General features: G+C 40.0%; 1 protein-coding gene across 1 annotated transcript in view; it reads right to left on the bottom strand.

Moving 5' to 3' along the window:
• Positions 1-993: 993 nt before the first annotated feature.
• The window catches only part of LOC126295045 (F-box/LRR-repeat protein 14-like), a 62,428-nt gene continuing 37,194 nt past the window's right edge, over positions 994-26,227 (bottom strand). The window contains exons 3-4 of the mRNA XM_049987294.1: positions 20,747-21,391; positions 994-1,618 (exon numbers count right to left, since the gene is read on the bottom strand). Coding sequence (XP_049843251.1) covers positions 994-1,618; positions 20,747-21,391 — 1,270 coding nt within the window. The remainder of the gene's footprint in view (positions 1,619-20,746; positions 21,392-26,227) is intronic.

The raw sequence follows: 26,227 nt of genomic DNA, 5'->3' as shown, positions 1-26,227 counted from the left end.
CCTGCCTTTTTAAGCTCCCCAAAATCATTTCTCTCCCCTCCCAGCGAAGGAATTATTCTTTTGGTGTGATAAAAAATTTGGCTTTGAATATCTTTTGCCATAAAATTATTACTGGGTGTTCACTATATTCACACAATACATTTTTGATGCCAACAATTATTTTGGGATTAGCGAAAGTGTTTTGAGGCAGTGAAATTAGTGAACCAGCAGTTTGGCTAAACAAAATGAGTATAATTCTGTTCTTTTTTTATAGCTGTACTGGAAGATGAAACCAATTTAGATGATTTACTAAGAAGCAAATTGAAGCAAAACAAATTATTGCGATGAAGGTGAAGAGCACTCGAGCTTGATCCTTGATCACCTCGAGTAAAACATTTTTTATTATTTCTGGTTTACAAACTAAATCATCTGAGTAGAACTGCTGTAGATTTTGATGAAGACATAGATGTAAGCCTGACTTTATTTTAATTCTGGCTTACCATTCCTCATGCAAGGTGCTGTGAGTGCACTCTAAATAAATTTTACCACATATCATAACCGTGCTGAGCCAAAATGTTTTAAACAGTGTTACTGTGCTAATTAAACTACTCTGAAGGAAAAATCACAGTTCATAAATAACTGTCACAGTACACGAAACATTTCCATTTCACAACAGCAACCAGAAGAAACCTCCTTTTGGTTATGTAGTAGATACTTTTACACGAAGTGTCTAATCAGTTTGTTACTGGGCAACAAATATTCTGTTGGGTTTACTTTGTTTGTTTTTATTTGTTGTGTAATATCATTAAATGTTTGCTACCTGGGTATAGTCTGAAGATAGCTTAGAAATTCACCTTATGATAAGAATAGATAGTATTTCAGTATTGTTCCCAATAACTTTGCATTACATCAATTACATAACGTGACATTTTGACATAAATGTATACAGGATGTAAAGGAGCAAAGTTTCCTCGGCCACGCAAGTGCACACAACACTCGACGCAAAGGCACACTTCACAGCCGCACCTTGCCCTTTATTGACAGTTTCGGCACGAATGCGGTGAGCTGTTGCAGTTCCTCCTGTCTGACACCCCGGCACCCGTAAACGGTGAGTGTCTCGAGTTCAAACAGCCGTCCCACCGTCTCTTGCAGCGGCACACCCTCCAAGTCGGAGCCGTGCAGGTCGAGGTGCCGGAGGCCGGACGCGTGCCGCAGGTCGGAGTAGGCGGCGGGCGGCAGGCCGGCATTCTCGCCCACGTCCAGGGCGCGCAGCTGCGGGCAGTGCCGCAGGAATGACAGGTCGCGCACCCCGTCCCCTGCGGTCCCGCCTACGCCCGACACATCGAGCCGCTCGAGAGCGGGAAGGTGGGGCAGCAGGTCCGCGGCCAGCTGCTGCCAGCCAACTACGCCACCGCAACGCGAGAGGCGCAGGGCACGCAGCCGTCCCAGGTGCCGCAGCTCCCGCACCACCGCCGCGTCCACCCATGCGCACCACGACAGGTGCAGCTCGGCCAGCCCGGGCGGCAGGCTGGCGGCACACGACTGGCCCCCCACGACCGACGTCCCTGACAGGACGAGCTCCTCCAACTGCGGCAGTGACCCCAGCACGGCGTCCAGCGAGACGTTGCGCAGGTCGCACCTTGTAATTAAAAATTATTTAGTTTTATTAAAAAACAGTTGTAATTGAAAATATTTTCTGTTAAAATGCTAACATTGAAAGCAATGGAATAACTTCATGTGGTGTGCATACTGTAAGACCTTCGGTACACACACCATCAGATTATTTGACCTGTCGCTCTAACGAAGTAGGCGAGTGTCAGCAATATGTCTCGTGGTCTTATTGTGGCGTGTTTATCTTCTGCCGTTAGGTCAGACGATAGAAATGCCACTTGCACGCTTAAGAGTAGCATATTGACAGTGACCAACTTTAAACAGAACTTGATTAATTTTCACACACATTTATTAAAATAATAGACATTAGATGATGATACCTCACCTGTCATCAACATCATCTTTGCCTCAGCACTTCCGCCTTGACTGACATCTCTGCCCAAACTCTTTGACTTTAAATATGTCTGCTTGTGTCTGTATATGTATGGATGGATATGTGTGTGTGTGTGTGTTTGTGTGTGTGTGTGTGTGTGTGTGTGTGTGTGTGTGTGTGTGTGTGTGTGTGCGCGCGCGCGCGCGCCCGCGCTTATATACCTATCCTTTTTTCCCCCTAAGGTAAGTCTTTCCGCTCCCGGGATTGGAATGACTCCATACCGTCTCCCTTAAAACCCACATCCTTTCATCTTTCCCTCTCCTTCCCTCTTTCCTGACGAAGAAACCGCCAGTTGTGAAAGCTCGAAATTTTGTGTGTGTGTTTGTGTGTTATTTTATTGTGCCTGTCTACTGGCGCTTTCCTGCTTGTTTAGAATATATATAATGCTACACATCTAATCTGTATTACCTCTGTTAGCAGAACAAAGAAATGTGTTGTCATTAAAAACTACCAGTGAAATTTTCAGCAAGTTTTTGTTTATTCAATTGGCCTGTTCACTTAAAATAATGTTTCATTATACAGAAATTACACACGGCTAAATCACAAAAAAAAAAAAAAAAAAAAAAAAAAAAAAAAAAAAAAAAAAAAATGCGGTAGAAAATATAATTTCTTACTGGCAGTAATGATTGTGTTGGCACCGGATGACTTTATGGGAGATGCACAACAAATGATATCCAAGTTATTTCCTGCCCTTTTGATCGCAGTGCTGAGTTAGCTGTGTGCAAATGAACATGAGTTTTTCCCACGTTGAACATGTGTTCATTCTTCAAAGTTACTTCAAATCAAAATCTTTCTCAAAATGTCAGGAAAACTTTAGTGTAGCTTTTCTTAAAAGTAGGCTGCCTAACAAATCAATGATTTGACACACAGTAGCTTGTTTCAGAATGACTGGCAATTGGAAGTGTGTATGAATGTGAATGTTTTCTGGCCAGACTTCAGTCTTAAGTGATGCCTCATTGGAAAATAATAAGCTTCATTGTTACTTTCACCAAGGAAGTCAATACGAAGACTGTCTCAGCAAACTGGAATGTCTTACAGGAGTGTTCGCATAGCTACAAAGAAGCCGAAACTCACAAAGAAGCTGAAACTCCGCCTTATCGCTTTCACATTTTTGCATGAACTTCCAGAACCTGATAAGAGGAGAAAGTCTACATTACTGTCAATGATTCTTGCACCACACTCCCAACTGTGTTTTGGTGATGGATTCTGTTTTCTACTCTGATGATGCATGGTTTCATCTATGTGGCTATGTAATCATCAGAAGGACAGATATTGGAGTTCAGGAAGTCCTCATGTTTTCCAAGAGACCCCGCCACATTCACAGAATGTTGGAGTTTGGTGTGCAATTTCATCCAAAAGAATATTAGGCCCAACTTTTTTCTTGGAAATAACAGCAGCTGAACTTTACCACGACATATCATGCAGTTTACTGCAATGTTAGTGGATGATGAATTATTTTGTTGGTTGCAGCAAAATACTGCAACAGTGCACAAGGTGAATAGCAGCACAATAATGATGTGCATGTTCTTTGGGGGGACATTATTTTACATGATCTGTGGCTGCCTAGATCCCCAGATTTATCTCTCTCCAACCTTTTTTCTTTGCGGAAATGTCAAGGATACTGTCTATAATAACAGCTCTCACACAACTGACCAACTGAAGCACAATGGAAAAGGTGTAATATACCGCAGAAGTGTAGTGACCATCCAAAAAGTAGCAGCTAACATGAAGAAACATGTTGAGATGTGTGTTCCAGGACATGAAGGACATTTCCAGCACCTTTTATGATAAAATATATATTGCGAGTACACTGATCATTCAAAACATTATAACCACTGCCCACCACAATGTTGGATGCGACCTGGTGTCATTGTGGAAACATAATGAGGTAAGAAAGGTATGTAAGTGGAGCAGATGTGGACGCAGAATCACCCGAGTGGAGATACGGGCTACAAAGAAGGGAATCCATTGAGATAAGTGTCTTTGACAAAAGGCAGGTTATAATCATTATGCAGAGACTGTCAAAGAGTATCCCAAAAATGGTGAAACTGGTTGAATGTTCACAAACTACTGTAATGAGCACCTGTGGAAAGAGGCAGGAGGACAGTGAACCTACCGCTAGGTCAGAGGCGGGCAAACGTTGCACGCGGCCATGAGCGCACTGCGCTGCATTTGTGCTGCTCGCGTGCAATCGTCGAATGGGGCAGTGGCCACAGCCGGCAGGTTGCGCCAGTGTAGTGCCAGGCTAACCTGCGGAGCGACCACTACGTACTGAGCGTTGTATTTCAAGAACCGGAAAACGCAGAGTGAATCAAGGCAACGGAGAAGTGGAGATTTGCTATCTCTGAAAAAGGAAATGGAAAATCATTTTTTCTTTGTGCAAAAATGTAAAAATTCGAAATGTTTAATATGTGGCAGTATTCTCGCTGGTTAGCGGAAGTTTAATATTGAACGCCATTATAATAAATTTCAATATGTTCCCGTACTTAGTGCAATAAAAGAGGAATTTCTCAAGCGATTTGAGGATATATCATACTTATCCCAAGGTTTTGAATAGTTCTCGAGACAATTTGCTGTTTCTGTAGATGATATTCATCCCAGTTTGCAAATGGAATTAATAGATCTACACTGTAGATTCTACAGCGTAATTCTCGTATGAGAGACAAGTTCCTTTTGGCAAGATGTGTAATAGATTTTTATCACAACTTTTCACAGCAAGAGTTCCCTCGTCTCCATCGTGAAGCCGCGAAGATAATATGTTTGGCTCGACATACGTTTGCGAGAGATTTTTTTCTGTTGTGAAAATTAATAAGTCTCGGTTAAGAACAAACATCAGTGATGAAAATTTACATAACTGTTTGCGTTTGTCTGTATGTAGAAATTTTGTTCCAGACATTAAACGCATTGTAAACTCCACCTGTGATAAATAAATACAACGTATCGTAGGTAATAGGTACTCTTTCAAACCATGATTTCTTTCAAGCACATTACAGAGGAAGAAGTGGAGAGATGGTATGGTGGGGAGGGGAGAGAAGCGGGTGGCCAGCTTGACCCTGTGTGCACGCAGAACACCTGTTAACTGCACGTGTGCAAGTGCACCGCACACATGCAGGATTCCTGCCCGCCCCTGCACTAGGTGCTAAATGGTGGGATGTCAACAACTCTTCACAGAATGTGGGTTTCGAAGGCCTGTCTACCAGTAAAGTAGGATAGCTGGTGATCTGTGGCATCTCTGCCAAAAGAGCACAATGGTGATGCACACACAATTGTTTCGGAGCACACTGTTCATCGTACACTGTTGAACGTGGAACTCTGCAGTGTACCACCCCTACATGTTCACATGTTGACCTAACGACATCATCAATTACAGCTGCAGTGAATTGCAGTGGGTACATGACCATCAGGATTCGACCATCAGTCAACGGAAACATGTCAGAGTGAATCACATTTTTGCTACATTAGGTTGGTGGTCATCTCGACAAATGCCACCATTGAGGCGAATTGCGGCTCAAAACATGCAGCATGCCGTGGATGAAACTTTGCCCTTGATATGTGTGTTTCAGGTTGGCAGGATAATAGTTTACCGAGTGAAGAATGAGAAGCATGTGGTGCCAGGTGTGTGGCATGAATCAGTCCCAGTGCAGTAATCACTTCCTGTCATGACGTCAAAGCTCCCACGTTGCTGGCTTTGTTTTGTGTGTACATAAGCAACACATATTGTGGTTGGTTTCTCCTGTGTGATTGCATTGTTCTATGCTTCAGGAAATTCTGACATGAGGAAAAAGTCACAGAAAAGAAATCATTTATACAATATGTTGTGTCAAGGTGTGCCACCAAACAGCCAGGCACTGGAGTTATTACAGAGAACTATTGAGTTTTATGAGCAGGGAGAGTATATGTAAGTATTCACGAACGGCCATCGGTTCCTGCCAATAAAGTAGTAAAATACACAGGAAAAACTCTTAGACTTATTGGAGGAACGGTAATAGGTAAAGGAGTGATACTGCAAAAGTTGAGAGATGGAGATGCGGACCGTAATGATTCAGAGGCGTCTGGATTGGATAATGTAATTTTAGTAACTCCTGGAAAGAAGAAAAGGCAGCCTGCTCTGCTCCCCCCCCCCCCTCCCCCTCCTCCCGCCCCAACAGACTTAGATTCCTTTCAGAGTGGTGGTATTTGCAGCAGGAAAGAGTAGCCTACCATAGCAAAGTTGCAATTATCGTTAAAAGAAAGTGAACTTTTCAGGGGTGGGAAAACTTCATTGAAAATTGTGCTGGAAAGTATAGGTTTCCATTACAAAGTGCTAGATGGAAAGTCCTGTTAGAAAAGATGCATATTGTAACAGTTCAAAGCATATTCTTGCACAAAGTTGTGGGCACAGACATTAATTCTGTAATATGGCTAGACAAAACATGGGTTAATGCCAGGGAAGCTGTCAGTAAATGGTGGATGCATGACACTCCAAGCAGTAGTGGTCATCACACAATGGTAAGAGGAGCTAGATTAATTGTAGTCCATGGGGTTTTCTCCAGTGGTTTTGTTCCCGACACACTTTCAGCTTTTTGGTCGAAAAAGACAGGTAGTTACAATGAGGACATGGATCACACATGATTTGTTGAGTGGTTCTGGAAGATATTAATGTGTACTCATGGTTTTCTTCAGCAAATCTGTACATACTGTAAGGTCACATCGCTAAATATTATCATGTCCTATTTAAGGACAGCAGTGATTGAAAAGGGAGCGTGACAGGGCTCTAGCCTATCCCCAATGCTATTCAATTGGTACACTGAGCAAGGAGTCAAGGAAGCAACAAAATAAAGAGTGTCCCAGGAGGAATGATCAATATTCAGGGTTCGACAGGAATAGCAATTTGAAACAAAAAAAGGCTAGTAGCCATGGACTCTAAAATGCATACCTTAGGAGCTTTGAGCACTTGTTCAGTACAAGGGATTTGTTTCACAATCATGAAGATGAACAAGTGCTCATGGCTCCTGGCTTATGCACTTTAGAGTCAATGTTTACTACATTTTTTTGCTCTGAATGAGCATCTTATCATCTCCCTGAACACTGATGATTCCTTGTTGGACACCCTGTACATGAAGAGAGAATTAAAGTTCCAGCAGAAAAAATAATAAAAAAACTTTGAGACTAACTGATGCCACCGATATTGTGTCACAGACATCAAAGGACTCGGCAGAGTAGATGAATGGAATGGTTGTTGTTGTTGTTGTTGTTGTTGTTGTTGTTGTTGTTGTTGTTATCTTCAGTCCAGAGACTGGTTTGATGCAGCTCTCCATGCTACTTTATTCTGTGCAAGCTTCTTCACCTCTCAGTGCGTACAGCAGCCTACATCTTTCTGAATCTGTTTAGTGTATTCATCTCTTGGTGTCCCTCTACAATTTTTACCCTCCACACTGCCCTCCAATACTAAATTGGTGATCCCTCAATGCCTCAGAACGTGTCCTACCCACCGATCCCTTCTTCTAGTCAAGTTGTACCACGAACTCCTCTTCTCCCCAATCCTATTCAATACCTCCTCATTAGTTTTGTCATCTACCCATCTAATCTTCATCATTCTTCTGTAGCACCACATTTCGAAAGCTTCTATTCTCTTCTTGTCTAAACTATTTATCGTCCATGTTTCACTTCCATACATGGCTACACTCCATACAAATACTTTCAGAAACGAATTCCTGACACTTAAATCTATACTCGATGTTAACAAATTTCTCTTCTTCAGAAACGCTTTCCTTGCCATTGCAAGTCTACATTTTATATCCTCTCTACTTCGACCATCATCAGTTATTTTGCTCCCCAAATAGCAAAACTCTTTTACTACTTTAAGTGTCTCATTTCCTAATCTAATTCCCTTAGCATCACCCAACTTAATTCGACTACATTCCATTATCCTCGTTTTGTTTTTGTTGATGTTGATCTTATATCCTCCTTTTCTTCTTTGCTTAGAACTGGGTTTCCATCTGAGCTCTTGATATTCATGCAAGTGGTTCTCTTTTCTCCAAAGGTCTCTCTAATTTTCCTGTAGGCAGTATCTATCTTACCCCTAGTGAGATAAACCTCTACATCCTTACATTCGTCCTCTAGCGAGCCCTGCTTAGCCATTTTGCACTCCAGTTGATCTCATTTTTGAGACGTCTGTATTCCTTTTTGCCTGCTTCATTTACTGCATTTTTGTATTTTCTCCTTTCATCAATTAAATTCAATATTTCTTCTGTTACCCAAGGGTTTCTACTAGCCCTCGTCTTTTTACCTACTTGATCCTCTGCTGCCTTCACTATTTCATCCCTCAAAGATAACCATTCTTCTTATATTGTATTTCCTTCCCCCATTCCTGTCAATTGTTCCTTTATGTTCTCCTTGAAACCCTGTACAACCTCTGGTTTAGTCAGTTTATCCAGGTCCCATTTCCTTAAATTCCCACCTTTTTGCAGTTTCTTCAATTTTAATCTACATGGAATGGTTAGTGTCTTGAAAAGATATTATAAGATGTACAGCAACAAAAGTAAATGAGGGTATGGAATGTATGATCACTTTGAATCAGGTCATGCAGTGAGAAAATGAGTTAAGACATTTTGGGCAGCAAAATAACTAATGCTAGCTGAAGTAGAAAGGATATAAAATGCAAACTGGCAACAGTAAGAAAAGTGTTCCTGAAAAAGATGAAGTTCTGTATGCTGAATATATGTTTAAGAATTAGGAAGTAATTTTTCTGAAGGCATTTGTCTGGAGTGTAGCTTTGTACAGAAGCAAAATATTGACGATATGCAGTTCACACAAGGAGAGAACAGAAGCCTTCAAAGTGCAGTGCTACACAAGAATGCTGAAGGTTAGATGGGCAGATGGCATAAATAATGAGGACATATTGAACTGAATCAGCGAGAAAAGAAATTTGTGGTACAATTTGACTAAAAGAAGAGATCAGTTGACATAAAAAAATCTTGAGGCATCATCAGCTTGTTAATGGTGGGAGGATAAAAGCTGTAAAGGGAGACCTCGGCTGGACTACAGGATGTAGGTACAATTGGGGGTATGTTGCAATGGTTCATTCAGCGATGAAGAGGCTGGCAGAAGATAGACTAGCATGGAGAGTTTAATCAAAGCAGTCTTCAGACTGAAGACTGCAGCAACAACATCATTTTTGTTTCAATACAAACCACATGTTTTTGCACTAGAAAAGGTTTTTGTTTGTTTTGGAGACTCTCAGGATAAGGTTAAAGGAATGAACTCTTGATAAAGAAAAAGCATCCAAATGAAGAAAGCTCACAATAACTGTGTCCATTCTGCCAGAATGATGTTCATGCGAAATCTGTTGCTCTCTTACCATCTTGAAAGGCTTCAGATGCCGACAGTGTTGCTGACAAACAGATAGAAACTGCAGAAAGGGTCAAATCAATTTTGCCAAGCCTTCTCAGAGGTTTGATAGATGATACATTTCTATAGCAAAATTGAAAAGCTTACATCTGAAACACATTAGTACCAGCTAGGACACTATTTGATACTGAAGACAGCTCATTTGTGGACCCATATCTACTGGTACGATTTTGCTTCTTTCACTCTAGTCAGTTTATACTATTAGATATGATTAATGACCAGATTTACATGCAAATGTGTGATGCAGCCAGGTTTGCACAATTTTCCCATTTGGGGAGTAAATGTACATTCGACAGTTTTGTCGATACACCTGCATGAAGTTAGACAGATATATTGCATACTGTATCATTTTATGGCTTCAGATCATACACTGCAATAACTTCCATGACAGCACGATTATTAACATTTTCACTAGGCCTATATGAATTAAGCTGAGAGTGCAGAACATCAGCAATTCTACATTTTTTTGTTACAGCCTGTTAACTCGTAGTGGGCTAGAGTGACCCAGTTTCAGCTGGGCGGATGCATTTTGTGTCAAAAAATGTAAATGAAATTACGGTCATACTGTTATTAAGTGATGCTGTCTCAAATGTGATTAAGGCAAGGAACATAATTAAAATATTTTATCCTAATACCCTAAAGCATTAGCCCACATGATACACTGTGTAGCTGACCCAGTGAGTCTAACATATGACAATGTGAATAAGATGATATCCTCGACAAACAAGGTAAATAGACACACAAAAACAAAGGTTTGATAAGTCAGGCAGCATTAATTAAAGTCACATGGGGACTTTTTTCCTACTGAAGGTATCCTTGAAAGCACCTGGGCCACCGCACCCTATTTTAACCAGGTGGGGTACCTGAATGAATACCGCCATCTTTAACTGTGATAATTTTGATGAATATAAGTTGATAAGAAACCATAAATTCCCACAAATTTATTGAAATTAACATCTGTTTGATTCATTCTATTGAAAAACATTAAGTTACTGTCTGCTGATTGTTTTTTCCACTTTCAAAGTTACTAATGTAGTTTGTGGAAGTGGCATTCAACAACACACATTTGAAGAATGACCCAACTTACATCAAATCAGATTTTGTGCATGTGCCAGCAGCAATATGTTGGAAGCCACAAGTAATTGGTGGAATCTCTGACAAGTATCGAAGAGGTTGAAAAATCTTTGCAATCATTCTGTGGAAAAGTGAGTGTTGCAGCAAAACATAAAAAATAAAAGTTATTACATCAAATGCTGATTCTGAATTTTTGAAGTTAACAAAAAAATATAAGTGCTCCTAAAATAGTGTAAAACATCTTGGATTTATTTTATGAGCATAACATGGAGTCACAGGAGCAATGACATACACAACATAAAAAAAAATCCATAAAATACTTGAAAATAGCCTAAAGCTGAAACTGTACAATTGTATCTAAAATAAAAAGAACCGCAGCTGAGGACATAATGAAATTTTTCAAAAAATGCGACACAGATGCAGACCCTATCACAGTGAAAATGATATGACTTGTTCAAAATTTCTTCATTTCAGTACACGTCTGTCATTTATTGTAATACAGAAAGGTCATTTTCCATGCACAAAAATGTTCTGTCTGAGAAATGCAAGAGACTACATGACAGAAATTGTAGAAATGGCTGTTGTGTCCTATTTTAGAAGAAAATAGAAACAAACACAGAACTGAATTTTGATATCAAATATTTTTATTGTTTTGCTGCTTCAATGTGCATGCTTACATATGAAATACTGCTTGATGCAAGCGCATTTTAATACTTGACCATCTGTGAAAATACAGGTTCTAGTTATGATATATACTTTCAGCCTGTACTTAGTGTCAGTAGTGACAAATTCAAAAAACCAGTTCTTTTATTTTTCATTATTCAATCATATGAGCATTTTGCAATGCCATAAATGGTTTCGACCAGCAAATGATCATCTTTAGACTAAAGACACTGTGAAGGAACACTAGTGTTCACTCACAAAATTTTTATTCTATATCTTCTTTTTCATACTAATAAGCTATGGTTTTCTCTTCCTGCTTGCAGGACGATATTTGATTCACATTTTATAATACTGTATTTCATGATAATACATAGTTAATGCCGGACAAATGATGTGGTGGTGCCTCATGTGGGCAGCAATGACAACTGGGAGAGTATGATGGATTGACGGAACGGAGCCACTGGCCGACAGATGCCACTAGTGAACTGGTAGCGTCAGGTGGTGATACCAACAGACATTAAAGGGAATTAACTATGTTAAAAAGAATAATCTCTCTTTGGTGAGATAGAAAAGACAATACATTATACATGAAAAAGAATGTAACTTGAGATGCTCAGCCATTTTGTCAATGTATGAAGCGTAATTTAATGTTAAAAGTGAAAGATACAAATGTATTGTTTTGTCTCTGGCATTCTCTGTACTGAAAAAGGAATGGTATGTCAACTGTACTGAAATTTGTGACTATTGCACCTTGTCTAAAAAAACTGTAAAAATTAATTCAACACTGTTTTCTATTAAATAGAAAACAATCCAGCTAGTTAATGTTGGTATATTGTCAGAGTCTACTGTAGTGAGCAAACTGAGTGGAAATCGACTTTGAGTTTAATTTGCAGTAAGATTACTTCATGACAAGTTAGACTACTGTGAAGAATTATCATCGAGCAGTGCATTGATTTTTTTCCTCTCTTCACTGACATTGCCAAAAAGCACAAGGGGAAAAAATCAAGGCTCTTCCATACTGCACATTTGTGGCAAAATGAAAATTCGAAGTGCAGCATGAAGTTTTTTACTGGCAAAGTTTCCTTACTGTGTAGCTGGATAAAGCGTCTCACTAAAAAGTAAATAGCACTATACTCACACGATGCTCTCACCATAATTAATATTTTTGTCTCTGCTAGTAAACAACTGCAGATGACAAGTTCAACAATTTCAATGTGGAACTGCTATTTGCAAGGCTTCATAAAAAAACTCGCAGCACATGCTGGAAGCAGTGTGCATTGTACCACGTGTACCGGTATAAAATGAGCGTTAAGATACAAATGTGTTGGTAGGGAACATTTGTTGTGACATTTTTTGGTATGACATTTGTCAAAGATATTTAGTATACATCAAGTCATGGAACAAACAACGTAATATGTTTTCATCATGTTAACAGTGTTGAATTTTGTACCAGAAAGTGACTATTTGCAGAAAGCATTAATTTTTTGTTTTCATTTGAAAAAAAGTATTGCAGAGTTGCGTCGAATGCTTGTCAAGGCATATGGTGGTCGTGCTCTATCAGAAGCAACATGCAAAAGATTGTTTCAATGATGTAAGAAATGAAGAACGTGGAAGGCCACCAAAAAAGTTTGAAGACGCCAAATTGCAAGCAATGTCGGATGAAGATGATACTTTGAGTCAGAAGCAAATAACACCAATGCTAAATGTTGAACAACAAACAATTTCTGAGCGTTTGAAAGCTATGGGAGAGATCCAAAAGTGTGGAAAATGGGTGTCGAATGAATTGAATGAAAGACAGATGGAAAACTGAAAAACCATTTGTCAATCAATTTTACATCGAATTGTTACTGGCAATGAAAAATGGATTTATTTTAAGAATCCTAAACGGGAAAAATCATGGGTTAATCCAGGACAACCATCAACATCGACTACAAAACCAGATTGATTCGGTGGGATCAGAAAGGTGTGGAGTATCATGAGCTTCTAAAACCCGGTGAAACTGTGAATACTAATCACTACAGACAACAAGACAACAAATGATCAATCTGAACTATGCATTGATCGAAAAAAGACCAGAATGGGCCAGAAGACATGGCAAAGTAATTTTTTTTTATTTTTTTACACGACAATACACCTGCACACAAAGCAAACCTGGTTCAGGATACAATCAAAACATTTGGCTGGGAGCAGCTACCCCACCCACCGTATTCACCAGGCTTGGCCCCTTCCAACTACCATTTGTTTTCATCATTGGGACACGCATTGGCTGAGGAACACTTCGATTCCTACGAAGAAGTCGAAAATTGAGTGTCTGATTGGTTTGCTTCAAAAGATAAACATTTCTATTGGTGTGGTGTCCACAAATTGCCAGAAAGGTGATCAAAATGTATAGAAAGCAATGGTCAGTACTTTGAATAAAATGTTTTTTACTTTTCAGTTCAAAATTAGTGTTTCATTTTCACAAAAAAACGCTCATTTCATACCAGTACACCTGGAATAATCAAAAACACAGTGCAGTACAACATGAGAGTATTGTTGATGACATAAGGAAAGTAGCTTGTGGGTTTTTGCCATTGGAGAGACACTGTTCACCCAAAATAATGTACCAGTGTGGTGTTACAGCTCAGATCTCAAAACTGCTGGAAGGTGCATGCCACAGCTGGGGTTGACAATGGTGTGGCAGACTGGAAGTTGTCAATAACACATACAGCACAATACAAGAATATTGTTGATAACATAAAAAACTGTTGGCAGCATATGCCTTTAGTCTGGCGACAGCCAATAGCTGGTCAACAACGGTTATGGCACTGTGAAATGTTCATGCGATTGAGTTGCAATAAGTGTAAAAACACAGAATTACTCATAAGTATGTCTGGGATACATGGAGGAGGCTTAGAGACACTGAAAGGTTTCGGATAGATTATTTAATGGTAGGAAGGAGATTTAGGAACTAGGTTTTAAGTTGTTAAGATATTTCCAGGGGCAGATGTCAACTCTGACCACAATCTATTGGTTATGAACTGTAGATTAAAACTGAAGGAACTGCAAAAAGGTGGAAATCTAAGGAGATGGGGCCTGGATAAACTGAAAGAACCAGAAGTTGTAGAGCATTTCAGAAAGAACATTAGTAAATAATTGACAAGAACAGGGAAAGAAACACAGTAGAAGAAAAATGGGTAGCTTTGAGAGATGAAATGGTGAAGGCAGCAGCAGATCTAGGTAAAAAGACAAGGGCTAGAGGGAAACCCTTGGGCAATGGGAGAGATACTGAATTTAACTGATGATAGGAGAAAATATAAAAATGCAAGAAATTAAGCAGACAAAAGGAATACAAACGTCTCAAAAAACGATATCGACAGGAAGTGCAAAATGATTAAGCAGGGATGGTTAGAGGACAAATGTAAGGATGTAGAGACTAATCTCCCAAGGGGTAAAATAGATACTGTCTACAGGAAAATTAAAGAGACCTTTGGAGAAAAGAGAACGACCTGTACGAATATCAAGAGCTCAGATGGAAACCCAGGTCTAAGCAAAGAAGGGAAGGCAGAAAGGTGGAAGGAGTACACAGAGGGTCTATACAAGGGCGATGTACTTGTGGACAATATTATGGAAATGGAAGAGGACGTAGATGAAGATGAAATGGGAGATAAGATACTGTGTGAAGAGTTTGACAGAGCACTGAAAGACCTGAGTTGAAACAAGGCCCCGGGAGTAGACAACATTCCATTATTACTAACTGACAGCCTTGAGAGAGCCAGTGCTGAAAAAACTCTACCGTCTAGTGAGGAAGATGTATGAGACAGGCAAAATACCCTCAGACTTCAAGAAGAATATAATAATTCCAATCCCAAAGAAAGCAGGTGTTGACAGATGTGAAAATTACTGAACTATCAGTTTAATGAGTCACGGCTGCAAAATACTAACGTGAATTCTTTACAGACGAATGGAAAAACTAGTAGAAGCCGACCTTGGGGAAGATCAGTTTGGATTCCGTAGAAATATTGCAACACGTGAGGCAATATTGACCCTACGGCTTATCTTAGAAGCTAGATTAAGGAAAAGCAAACCTACGTTTCTAGCATTAGAGAAAGCTTTTGACAATATCGACTGGAATGCTCTTTTTCAAATTCAGAGGGTGGTAGGGGTAAATTACAGGGAGTGAAAGGCAATTTACAATTTATACAGAAACCAGATGGCAGTTGTAAGAGTCAAGGGACATGAAAGGGAAGCAGTGGTTGGGAAGGGTCGTAGCGACTATAATGAGGGAAAAGAGAGTGGACTGGAAAACCAGAAGACTTATAAACTCATTATATCTTAATCAAAAAGTTTCAATTAAAGTGAGAGGCGGAAGTACAGACTGGATCAGACTAGGAAAAGGAGTAAGACAAGGATGATGTTTATCACCTACTCTTTTCAACCTCTACTTGGAAAATATGACTTACCAGTGCTCATTAGATGACAAAGGAGTAGAAATTGGAGGAAGAAGAGTAGGGTGTTTGAGGTGTGCTGATGACATGGTCCTTCTAGCCACAGGGGAAAAAGAATTACAGGATTTGCTGGACACCATTGCAACTAACAGAAACAAATGTGGAATGAAAATTAACACAAATAAAACAAAAGTATTGGCACTAGGAGGAAATAAGGAAATAAAAATTATGCTGAATGGAGAAATACTAGAACAGGTGCAAAATTTTAAGTATCTTGGAAGCAGGATAGACACCAACTGGAAGTGCACCACAGAAATTAAAACAAGGATAGCAATGGCAAAAGAGGCGTTTTATAAGAAAAGGAGAATCTTCAACAGCGGTCTGGACAGAGTACTCAGGAAGAGACTCATAAAATGTCTTGTATGGAGTGTCCTTCTATTGGGCGCTGAAACATGGACTATGAGAAAAAAAGACAGAGAAAGGTTGGAGGCTTTTGAGATCTGCACATGGCGGAAGATGGAAAGAATAAGTTGGATGGACAGAGTAAAAAATGGAGAGGTACTGAGAGAAATTGGATTGGGCATACATTAAGATAGAATGACGGACTGATAAAAACAGTTTTAGAAGGTTATGTAGAAGGGAAAAGGAAGCGAGGAAGGAAGAGATTCCAGATACTGGGTGACATGATGGACGGTACAACATACAGCAACCTTATGAAGGAAGCAATGGATCGCAGAAAATGGAGAGGCAACGGACCTGCTAATTTAGCAGATAACCGATGATGATGACTGAGCAAGCAGTAAAGGACACAAAAGAAAAAAATTGGAGAAGAAATAAAAACTTTGAGGTTCGCTGATGACATTGTAATTCTGTTAAGAGACAGCAAAGGACCTGGAAGAGCAGTTGAACGGAATGGACAGTGTCTTGAAAGGAGGGTATAAGATAAACATCAACAAAAGCAAAACGAGGATAATGGAATGTAGTCGAATTAAGTCGGGTGATGCTGAGGGAATTAGATTAGGAAATGAGACACTTAAATTAGTAAAGGAGTTTTGCTATTTGGGGAACAAAATAAACTGATGATGGTCGAAGTAGAGAGGATATAAAATGTAGACTGGCAATGGCAAGGAAAGTGTTTCTGAAGAAGAGAAATTTGTTAACATCGACTATAGATTTAAGTGTCAGGAAGTCGTTTCAGAAAGTATTTGTATGGAGTGTAGACAGGTATGGAAGTGAAACGTGGACGATAAATAGTTTGGACAAGAAGAGAATAGAAGCTTTTGAAATGTGGTGCTACAGAAGAATGCTGAAGGTTAGATGGGTAGATCACATAACTAATGATAGGTACTGAATAGAATGAGAGAGAATAGAAATTTGTGGCAGAAGTTGACTAAAAGAAGGGATCGGTTGGTAGGATATGTTCTGAGGCATCAAGGGATCACCAGGTTAGTATTGGAGGGTAGCGTGAATGGTAAAAATCGTAGAGGGAGACAAAGAGATGAATACACTATGCAGATCCTGAAGGATGTAGGTTGCAGTAAGTACTGGGAGATGAAGAAGCTTGCACAGGATAGAGTAGCATGGAGAGTTGCATCAAGCCAGTCTCTGGACTGAAGACCACAACACATCTCTGGGATTTGTGAAGACGACTGCACAAAAACTACTGTGTGTCATGCACATGAAAATGAACACATCTGTAATGAGAAGATGTACCCCATTAGTTCCATCAGCTACCACAACATAGTACCACATGTATTACCAACAACAAATGAAGATGCCAATGTAATGGATACAGATCATGTAGAGTACACAGTATTTCACAGTTCACTGCTCGGTAAAGATGACATTTTCAGAAGACAAGTTTTGTAGTTGAACAGTATTTTCCCAATCATTGATGATGATGTGTGTTTTAGGACACTCAACAACAAGGTTATCAGCGCCCATTCCCAAAATAAATGTTGACGAGTGCAACCAAGATCTTTTAAACAAGGATCAATTCAGAGCCGATCTTTGCACGAATTGTAAATGCTCAAATTTCAAGATTGGACACAGCACATCAAAATAGGTAGACAAAACTAAAAATAAAATACCAGTACAAAACAGGTAAAAATAATTAACTGTGGCTGGGTGACCACTTACAAATAATGGGTGACCAAACCACTTTACAGCACATTAAGATCTCAATCCCAATATTTTGGGAAGAAGTCCAGGCATCACACAAAAACGTAAAACTCTAGCCACACTCGCCTCATTATTAGTTAATATAGAGGGCAGGTCTGGTGGGAAACTTAAAATCTTCCCTAAAACCCACATATAAAACACACTCAGTTAAAATAAGTTATATCGACAGCTCTGTCCCACATGTCTGACACATTAGTGGCTCCTCACTATGTAACAGGAAACCATGTGTCAATGGACAATGTCCTTTTCGAAGCCGTGTAAGGGCTACTTCCTCAGCTCGTCATGGGTGGAACGAGGTAAGCCACGGTCGGACAGAATCCTTCACCGCTCGCAACTTATTATCCCTCACTTTCAGCCACTGAGCCTCCCACCAACACATGATCTTCCGAGTCACGAATGATGTTATTGCCTGCAGAGGGACGTAACAGTGAGGAGGAGGTGGGATGAAGCAAGCCTCCTTGGCAGCCGCGTCTGCAAGTTCATTTCCAGGAATTCTTATATGCCCTGGAACCCAGCAGAAAATTACATTCTTACCCTGCTTTTGCAACAGCAGGAGTGCGTCCTGCACTTCTTGCACCATCTGATCTGCTGGGTAAATCTGTTCAAGAGCATGTAGAGCACTTTGGGAATCTGAGCAGATGATTAAATTCTTGCCATGATGTCGTCGCATATGCTGTAATGCTTTCAGAATGGCAAACAGTTCTGCACAGTAAACTGAGAACTGCCCTGGGAGCCCAGTCATTGACATGCATGTGTTATTGACAGGTTTTCTGGTAAAAATCCATATGCCACAGTGGCGAACAATTCAACATTAACAAAATTAATCATCTATTTCTGTGACTGCAGATCAGTTACAGACAAGAAGAGAACTGGACGACCAGCCACTCTGAAAGATGCTAAATTGGCTGAGATGGAGGATGCATTCACATTCAAAATGTATGAAGACAGTATCTGCCCAGTCTCAGATACTGATGCTCAAAAAGAAGTTAAAACTTCATGAATGTTCATGGTGTACATGAATTGATGACACATGGTTGTTGTGTATCAATACATCATTAAACAGTTCACTTCATTGCTTCAGGCAGATGAACAGGATTGTCAGTTACTGCACAGCAGTGCCAGCTGTCACTTTTTTAATGAAACAACTCATATGTTAGGTGAAAATTTTGGTGATCGAATCATCTCCAATGGATTACAGACCCCACTTTCTCTTGATTTAACACCTCAGAGCTTCTTCCTGTGGAGGCTACCTTAAAGGATGGGTCTATATCAGTGGTTCCCAAGGGGTGGTCGACAGACCCCCAGGGGTCTGTGAGCTCTGCCAGAGGGGTCTGCAAGATGCTATTAGAATAAAAATTATTAAATATATTTCATATGACAACAGATTTTTTGTTATGGCCGCTTCCTGCATGAGGAGAGCTTTAGCGAACGCTAACTTCTGCGTCTAGTGTTTTCCTTAGAGCCAACTGACACTAGCACACTCTAGTGCAAAACTAGAATGTAATAGAGACAAATAGTTCTGCTGTATGCCGTTAGACAGCGTGCGCTGCCTCTTTGAGGCTGACAACTGACAGTCACTTTACACAGAAACTCACATTTCAGATGACAATTGACCATTATGAATTTATTGCCAGTGCTTTCACAGACCGTGTTGTTTAGATATTAGTTAAAAATGGACCGTTGATTAAAACGTGGCTCGTAAAAACGAAAAAAGGCCTACAGAAATAAAGGACTCAAAGGTCAGACTGAACTCATCTCATTAAGAACTGAAAATTAAAACTAACTGTGTACTGATGGAGTACTCTGTTGTAACTGCATTTTTTCAAATAAATAATACCTTGTATGAAATTAGTGTTTTCATATTTTTCACACGTCTACTCAATGCAATCTCAAGTGTAGTACACTTGAAAGACCAATACACTCAGTTTTAATTTTTTCCTGTCATTTTCCGTTCATACTCAATTTTTATTTTTTTAAGGGGGTTCGTTATACTAAACACCCAGATTTGAAGACAAAGATTTTGAGCAATAATCAAAAATTTAACAACAACAATGATGGCTAAATTGAAAAAGTTTTAAGTTCAATATTTTTTTCAAAAATGAATATGTACATATTTTTTCTAAGTACTAAAAATAGAAAACGTATAAAAAACTCTTAACTTGGCTTTTTTAGGTACTTGATACTGTGAAATGACAAGGTAACAATCGTGCTCGATGAGGAGGTCCTCGATAAAATTTTGTTGGGAACCCCTGGTCTATACAAAGAGACTGCACATATTGGCAGAATTGAAAAATCAACATGGCAATGAAGATTGACAACATCAGTGGTAATGTGCTCTGCAAAGAGGCTTCAAACACAGGAAAGTGGGTTTCTGCATATGGTACTGAACAGGGAAACTAATTTCGAGTACATATAATAAAAATTTGTGTGAAGTTCTGAAATAATATACACAAATTACTTTATTTCTTTTTATGTCCACAACTTTTCAATCACCCAGTACAAGGCATACAGAAAAATGACATCGGCAGATAAAGTTTCTGTCCAAGTTTCAATTCATAATGCACACTGTGCAGAGCACACCACTAGGGAGCAGGTGTGTCGGTACATGTATACGAATCATCTGCTCTGTACGGCCACACCAAATAACTTTGCACCTACAGACAGGCAACTCAATGAACGCCTTTCCAAAGTGGGCTACTGCAGTTGCAACTCCCAGGGTAGCAGCAGGTGACATTTGCAGGTCACAAAATGGTTCCATCTTGAACACCTGCAATGTGAGTTAAAAACTTGGCGGAGGCATAATGTATCTAATGATATATGTCTGTTTTCTGTACGTCTCGTACTTTGCACACAGCTGTCATCTGAAATCTGGGGGGTACTTACAAATAACCCTCTATATGAACATACGTCCACACACACTTTGTGACTTTTCCAAAATTTAGACAAACTCTCTTACAAAGGGACAGAAACAATACGTGGAAAGAGGTACCTGCAAAGATTCAGAGACCGGAGCTGCCCAAGGAACCCGAGAGTGCCGAAGGTGTCCCCGTCGAAGCTGTCACAGTCCGCGAGATCGAGAGTGCGGAGGCGCACCCAGGGACGGAGGAAGGAGAGGTCGCGCAGGCGCCGATTGCCCGCGAGGTTCGCTTCCTCCAGCGAGGCGAGCCGGCCCACCGCCCCGACCAGGTGCTCCCCCTCCAGGGCGCAGCCGTCCAGCACCAGCCTGCGCAGGGCGGGTCCCGCGGCGAGGCCGTCCAATCGCACGCCGTGACAGCGGGACAGCTCGAGCTCCTCGAGGCCGGCCGGGAGGAAGTCGACAGCGGGCAGTGTCGCGACGGAGCTGACGCGGAGGCGGCGGAGGTCGCCCAGGTCGGCCAGCCCCGCGAGGCCGCGCGCGCCCAGCCTCTCCGTCCACTGCAGGTGCAGGCGCTCCAGATGCGGGCAGCCGCGGCACGCCGCCAGCAGCGGACCGTCCATCTCGACGCCCCGACTGCTCGCGCCTTCCACTGTCAGCGAACGCAGCTCCGCCAGCAGTCCGGAACCCAGCAGCCGCGCCAAGGCGTCCGACAGTTCCGCGGACGGCCAGTCCGTCACGCCGTTGTCAACAGTCAGTGACCTCAGCTGTGGCGTACACCTTCCACACGTTAAAGGTGAACCGTTACGGCCCGGCTTTGACACGACACTGATACACTTATTTTTGCAGAATGTCGAGTACAAGGGCATTTCGAAAAGTAAAGATACAATGGCTCGCAGTCCTTAAATAGAACATTTATTTAAAATTGTCATTTACATCTTATTAACTGGATTATTTGTTATTTTTTGACATAATCACCCCGTTATCCAAACATTTGTTAAGTCGGTGCGCAAGCTTTTGTATCCCACAGTCATAGAAGGTTGCCGCCTGTTGTCGGAACCACATTTCAACTTCGCCTTTGATCTCTTCGTCGTCGTGGAATGATTTTCCACCAAGATGTGACTTCAGGTAACATAAGACGTGGAAGTCGGTGGGTGCAAGGTCAGGGCTGTATGGCGGATGGTTCAATACATCCCATTTGAATTGTCTGAGTGGTGCTTTGGTAATGGGCACTGTGTGAGGCCGAGCGTTGTCACGAAGCAAGTGGACTCCACTTGTCAGTGTCCCCCTGCATTTGTTTTGAATTGCCCTTCGAAGAAGGTTCAAAGTTTGGCAATATGCATCAGCATTAATTGTCATTCCAGGAGGCATAAATTCCAACAGAAGAATGCCTTGTCTGTCCCAAAAAACAGAAGCCATGATTTTCTTCACTGCAATCGACGTTTTGCATTTCTTAGCTTTTGGTGAATTCGAATGGCGTCATTGCATCGATTGTTGGTTGGATTCAGGTGTACGGTGATAAATCCACGTCTCGTCACCTATCACAATGTGCTCGAGGAACTCATCACCTGCTTCAGCATAGTGTGTGAGGAAGTCGAGTGCAAAGCTCATCCTTTTCTGTTTGTGTTACTTCGTTAAGAGTTTTGGAAGCCAGCACACACACAATTTCCTGTACCCTAACTCGACAGTCACAATGTCATAAAGAGTTGTCATTGACATGTCCGGTGTGATCTGATACAATTCTTTCAATGTGAGACATCTATTCACACGAATTGCTTCCTCTGTTCTCCGAAGAAGGGCATCAGAGATCACAGATGGCTGACCTGTTCTTTGTTTGTCATGAACATCGGTCCTACGTTTAGAGAAATGATGACACCATTTTGTTATATTTTGTCAATTCATAATGTTCCAATAAACAGTAACAATTTGTTTGTGAATATCCACTGGTCGCTGACCTTTTGCATGAAGGAAATGTATGATGGAGCACACTTCGCATTTGGCGGGATTCTGAAGCCTACTACAACCAGAAGCAACGTTCAACTGCCGAACGACCGCGAGGAGAAAGCTAACAGTTCAAGGTTAACACCAGTGTTGCCAACTTGCTCGCCAAAACTCTTGTGTTCCACTGGTGTACGGTGTATCTTCACTTTCCGAAATAACCTTGTAATAAGCTCAGATTCATGTAGGAGTATGTGAGATTAGATTAGATCAAGTTTACACTCTATGCACCCAAAAATGAAGGAATTCTTGTTGTGGAACACATCAGAAAGTATATCACAAAAAACAAAGGACATCTGAATATAACAGTCACTTCCCTGAACACCTCTCCGGAGAGTGTCAAGATACATGAATACGTTACAATACACTGGAACCACTAATATTTATAGAATTAATACACTGTCAGTATGAAATCTAGTTATGCACTATTAATAAATTTATCATACACAAAATAGCTAATGTTGACTGTTGTGGCCAAGCACTGACAAAACTGAAATCTAGCAGACATTTTTACTTAAGGTGCTCTAACAATCCCTGTTTTCATTTATAGAGTAGCAGGTGTTCTCTACCAAAACGTCTTTCAAACTCCGTTTAAGCTGTGCCTTATATGGAGCTAAGTTTTTAATGGTTGTTGGTAGTTTATTGAAAATTTGTGTTCCTGAGTATTGGATCCATTTTTGGAACAAGGTAAGTAATTTTAGGACTTTATATAGATTGTTCTTATTCCTAGTGTTGATACCATGTATTGAGCTATTGGTTGGAAATGGGCACATATTATTTGCAACTAATTTCATCAAGGAACAAAGATACTGACAAGCAGTGGTTAGAATACCCCGTTCCTTGAATTTGTTGAATTTACACCACAAACAAGACTTATAATACGTTTTTGCACTTTAAAAACTTTTGCTCGGTTTGATGAGTTACCCCAAAAATATGATCCCATGTGACATAATAGAATGAAAGTAAGCACTCACTACAGTGTATCAAGTATTACACTATAATATATTTCTGATTGTGCTTATTTCTTTCACATTTATCACCTGTTATCCAACACTAACTGAAATTTGTAGGACATGATATCATCAGGTAAGAGACAGATAGTGATCTGCATTACTTACTAGAAATTTTAATTGTTCAATCACAATATATTGTCATAACAACTACATGATAACAGGTTTCGATTGACTAGCGACCATCTCTAATGATGCTTACACTTTAATTGTTACCAAAGTACAGTACGGACCACAGCAACTTCATCACTAAGTGTAACTTGCCAATATGCATAGGTCCATGCTTAATAATCTTTAACATATTTTACATGTTATTTGGTTATAACACTAGCTGTGGTTAATGCCATAGTTTGATAGCTATTACAACTTAAGCATATGTTGCTATTAGCGTTTTAATACTTCAACAAAAATGTATGTTGTTTAAATATTTTTAGGACGTTTTGACATTAACTGAAAGGCAATTTTTCTGCCTCTTTCTTTAGATCTGGTGACAGGTGCTATTTAATTGGTACCATGTTTTGGGAAACTGAATGTGCTCTGTGTATCAAAGTTGGATACACTATTTCATTTACAGGATTACAAAACTTGATAATCTGAAATTTTGTGTATACACACTCCATTGCAACAAAAATTTGCAGTCTAGAAAGATGACAATTCAGTTATGTAATCCAGCTTTTGCATCAAAATGGAAAACAGTCAAATAAAATTTCTAGAAAGAAATTGAGACCAGTTTTTAAAATTGCTCATAGGTCCATACTTGCACATTTAAAAAACAACTGTTTAACATTCATACCTTAAGAACTTTTGTGGAAGAAATTGTATTAGAAAACAAATGGTGTAAAACATTTTCCTCGTTATTCAAAGGATAGCACTTTGTAATGTTCTGCAAAATTATATTCATTTGATCACAAACCAGCTTCCTTTTTCTTAGGCCATCTTCAGGTCACAAACACAGATAAACATGATATATCTGTACTTACTTACTTACTTACTTCCCGTGTGAAGAACTAGACTTCAGACTTCCAAAAATCAGCAGGCAATATGGCCTTGTCATTTGCCTCCCACAAGTCATTCATTGTGCAGGGCTGGTCTAAATATGGACAGATAAGCAGGTGTTGAGGATCCTGGACAGAACCACACAGACAGAGTGTGTTCTCATTCTCTTTTAGGAAACCCCATTGCTGCAGGTTTGTCTTACACTTTGGCACTTCTACCCTCATACAGTTTAGGGTTTTCCAGACTGTGTATGGTAGGTCTCCACCAGGCGCCAGTTCTTCTTTTACATCTTTATGGGGGTTTCTCAGGTCGATTTCCCACCTTTTCAAACGATTCTCTGCAGCCGACCCTTCCAGGGCTTGGGTACGTGACAGGAAACTCTTCCTCGAACAAAGCCCTCGGTCAGCAGGCTGGTGTCCATATAAGAAGATACAAAAATGACAGTGTGTTTACATAGGAGAACATTACTTTTTGTCACACAGAAATAATTACATTACCTTAAAAAGGAGGAATGGGTAGAAAGTAAAGTTTTTATGTGGAGTTACATTTAACAACAGATGAGAAACAAGTTGAATATACAGTTTGACTTTAGTATTTGTAATGAAAACTTAATTTAACAAAGGGGAAAACAGGTGGAACTGAGTGTGAACCTTTAATACTAGGTTGGTATTCTGTGTTATGTGTTTGCTGATTTTCAATATTTCTAGTAAAGCCATTTTTATGCTTTTTTTAAAAAAAAGGAACTTAAAACTTCACATTCTGCCTCATATGCACGGTTTACAGCTAAAATATGATCACAAAGGTTGAATCATTTGTTCCCAGTTTCCAGCTTCTCTCATGTTCACATAACCTAATTGCCACAGCTGCCCCTGACTGACCAATAGACACTTTTATACACTGCTTGCAAGAGATTTTATATACACTACTCCATGCCAATGGTTTTAAAGAGTCATACTGTAAATTCAGCTATTTCTCATGTTTTGTTAAATGTGACTTCACACGAAAACTTTGTTCATACCCCTTTTTTAATTAAGGTAATTATTTTTAAGTGAGCAAAAACAGTGTAATGTTCTCCTATGTAAACACTTTGTCATTTTTGTATCTTCTAAAAAATAAAATCTGCCTAAGTCGCACATCATGTTTGTCTGCATTTGCGACATTCAGCTGTCACCTGAAGATGGCTTGAGAAGCCGAAAGCTGGTTCGCAGCCAAATAAACATAATTTTTCAGAACATTAGGAAGTGTTTTCTTTTCAAGCATCATCATCATGTTCTCCAAGCACCAATGAAAGACTCAGTTAATTTTTCTCATTATTGTTACACTTAAAGTTTACATTAATATATAATTTTCCCACTATAATTTTACAATACTATTAATAGCAGTAATGAACTTCTGAATGGGCTGTTACATTTTTATATACAGGCCAGTGCAATGACAAGTGAGTGCAATCAGTTCTTTTTATTGTTGTTCAGGTTAGAGTTGTCTGCTCTGTTGTTGTAAAAGATTGATACAAAAAATGTACAGATTATTTAACAAGCCTCAAATTATGTGTATGAATACATGTTTGAAGACAGCACATTGCAATACCACATGAGCTAAAAAATCAGTGTTT

This window comes from Schistocerca gregaria, chromosome 11 (assembly GCF_023897955.1).
Source record: "Schistocerca gregaria isolate iqSchGreg1 chromosome 11, iqSchGreg1.2, whole genome shotgun sequence".
In the NCBI taxonomy this organism is placed as follows: domain Eukaryota; kingdom Metazoa; phylum Arthropoda; class Insecta; order Orthoptera; family Acrididae; genus Schistocerca; species Schistocerca gregaria.
Note: the sequence above shows the minus strand (reverse complement) of the source record. Positions and strands in the feature narration are given on the sequence as shown.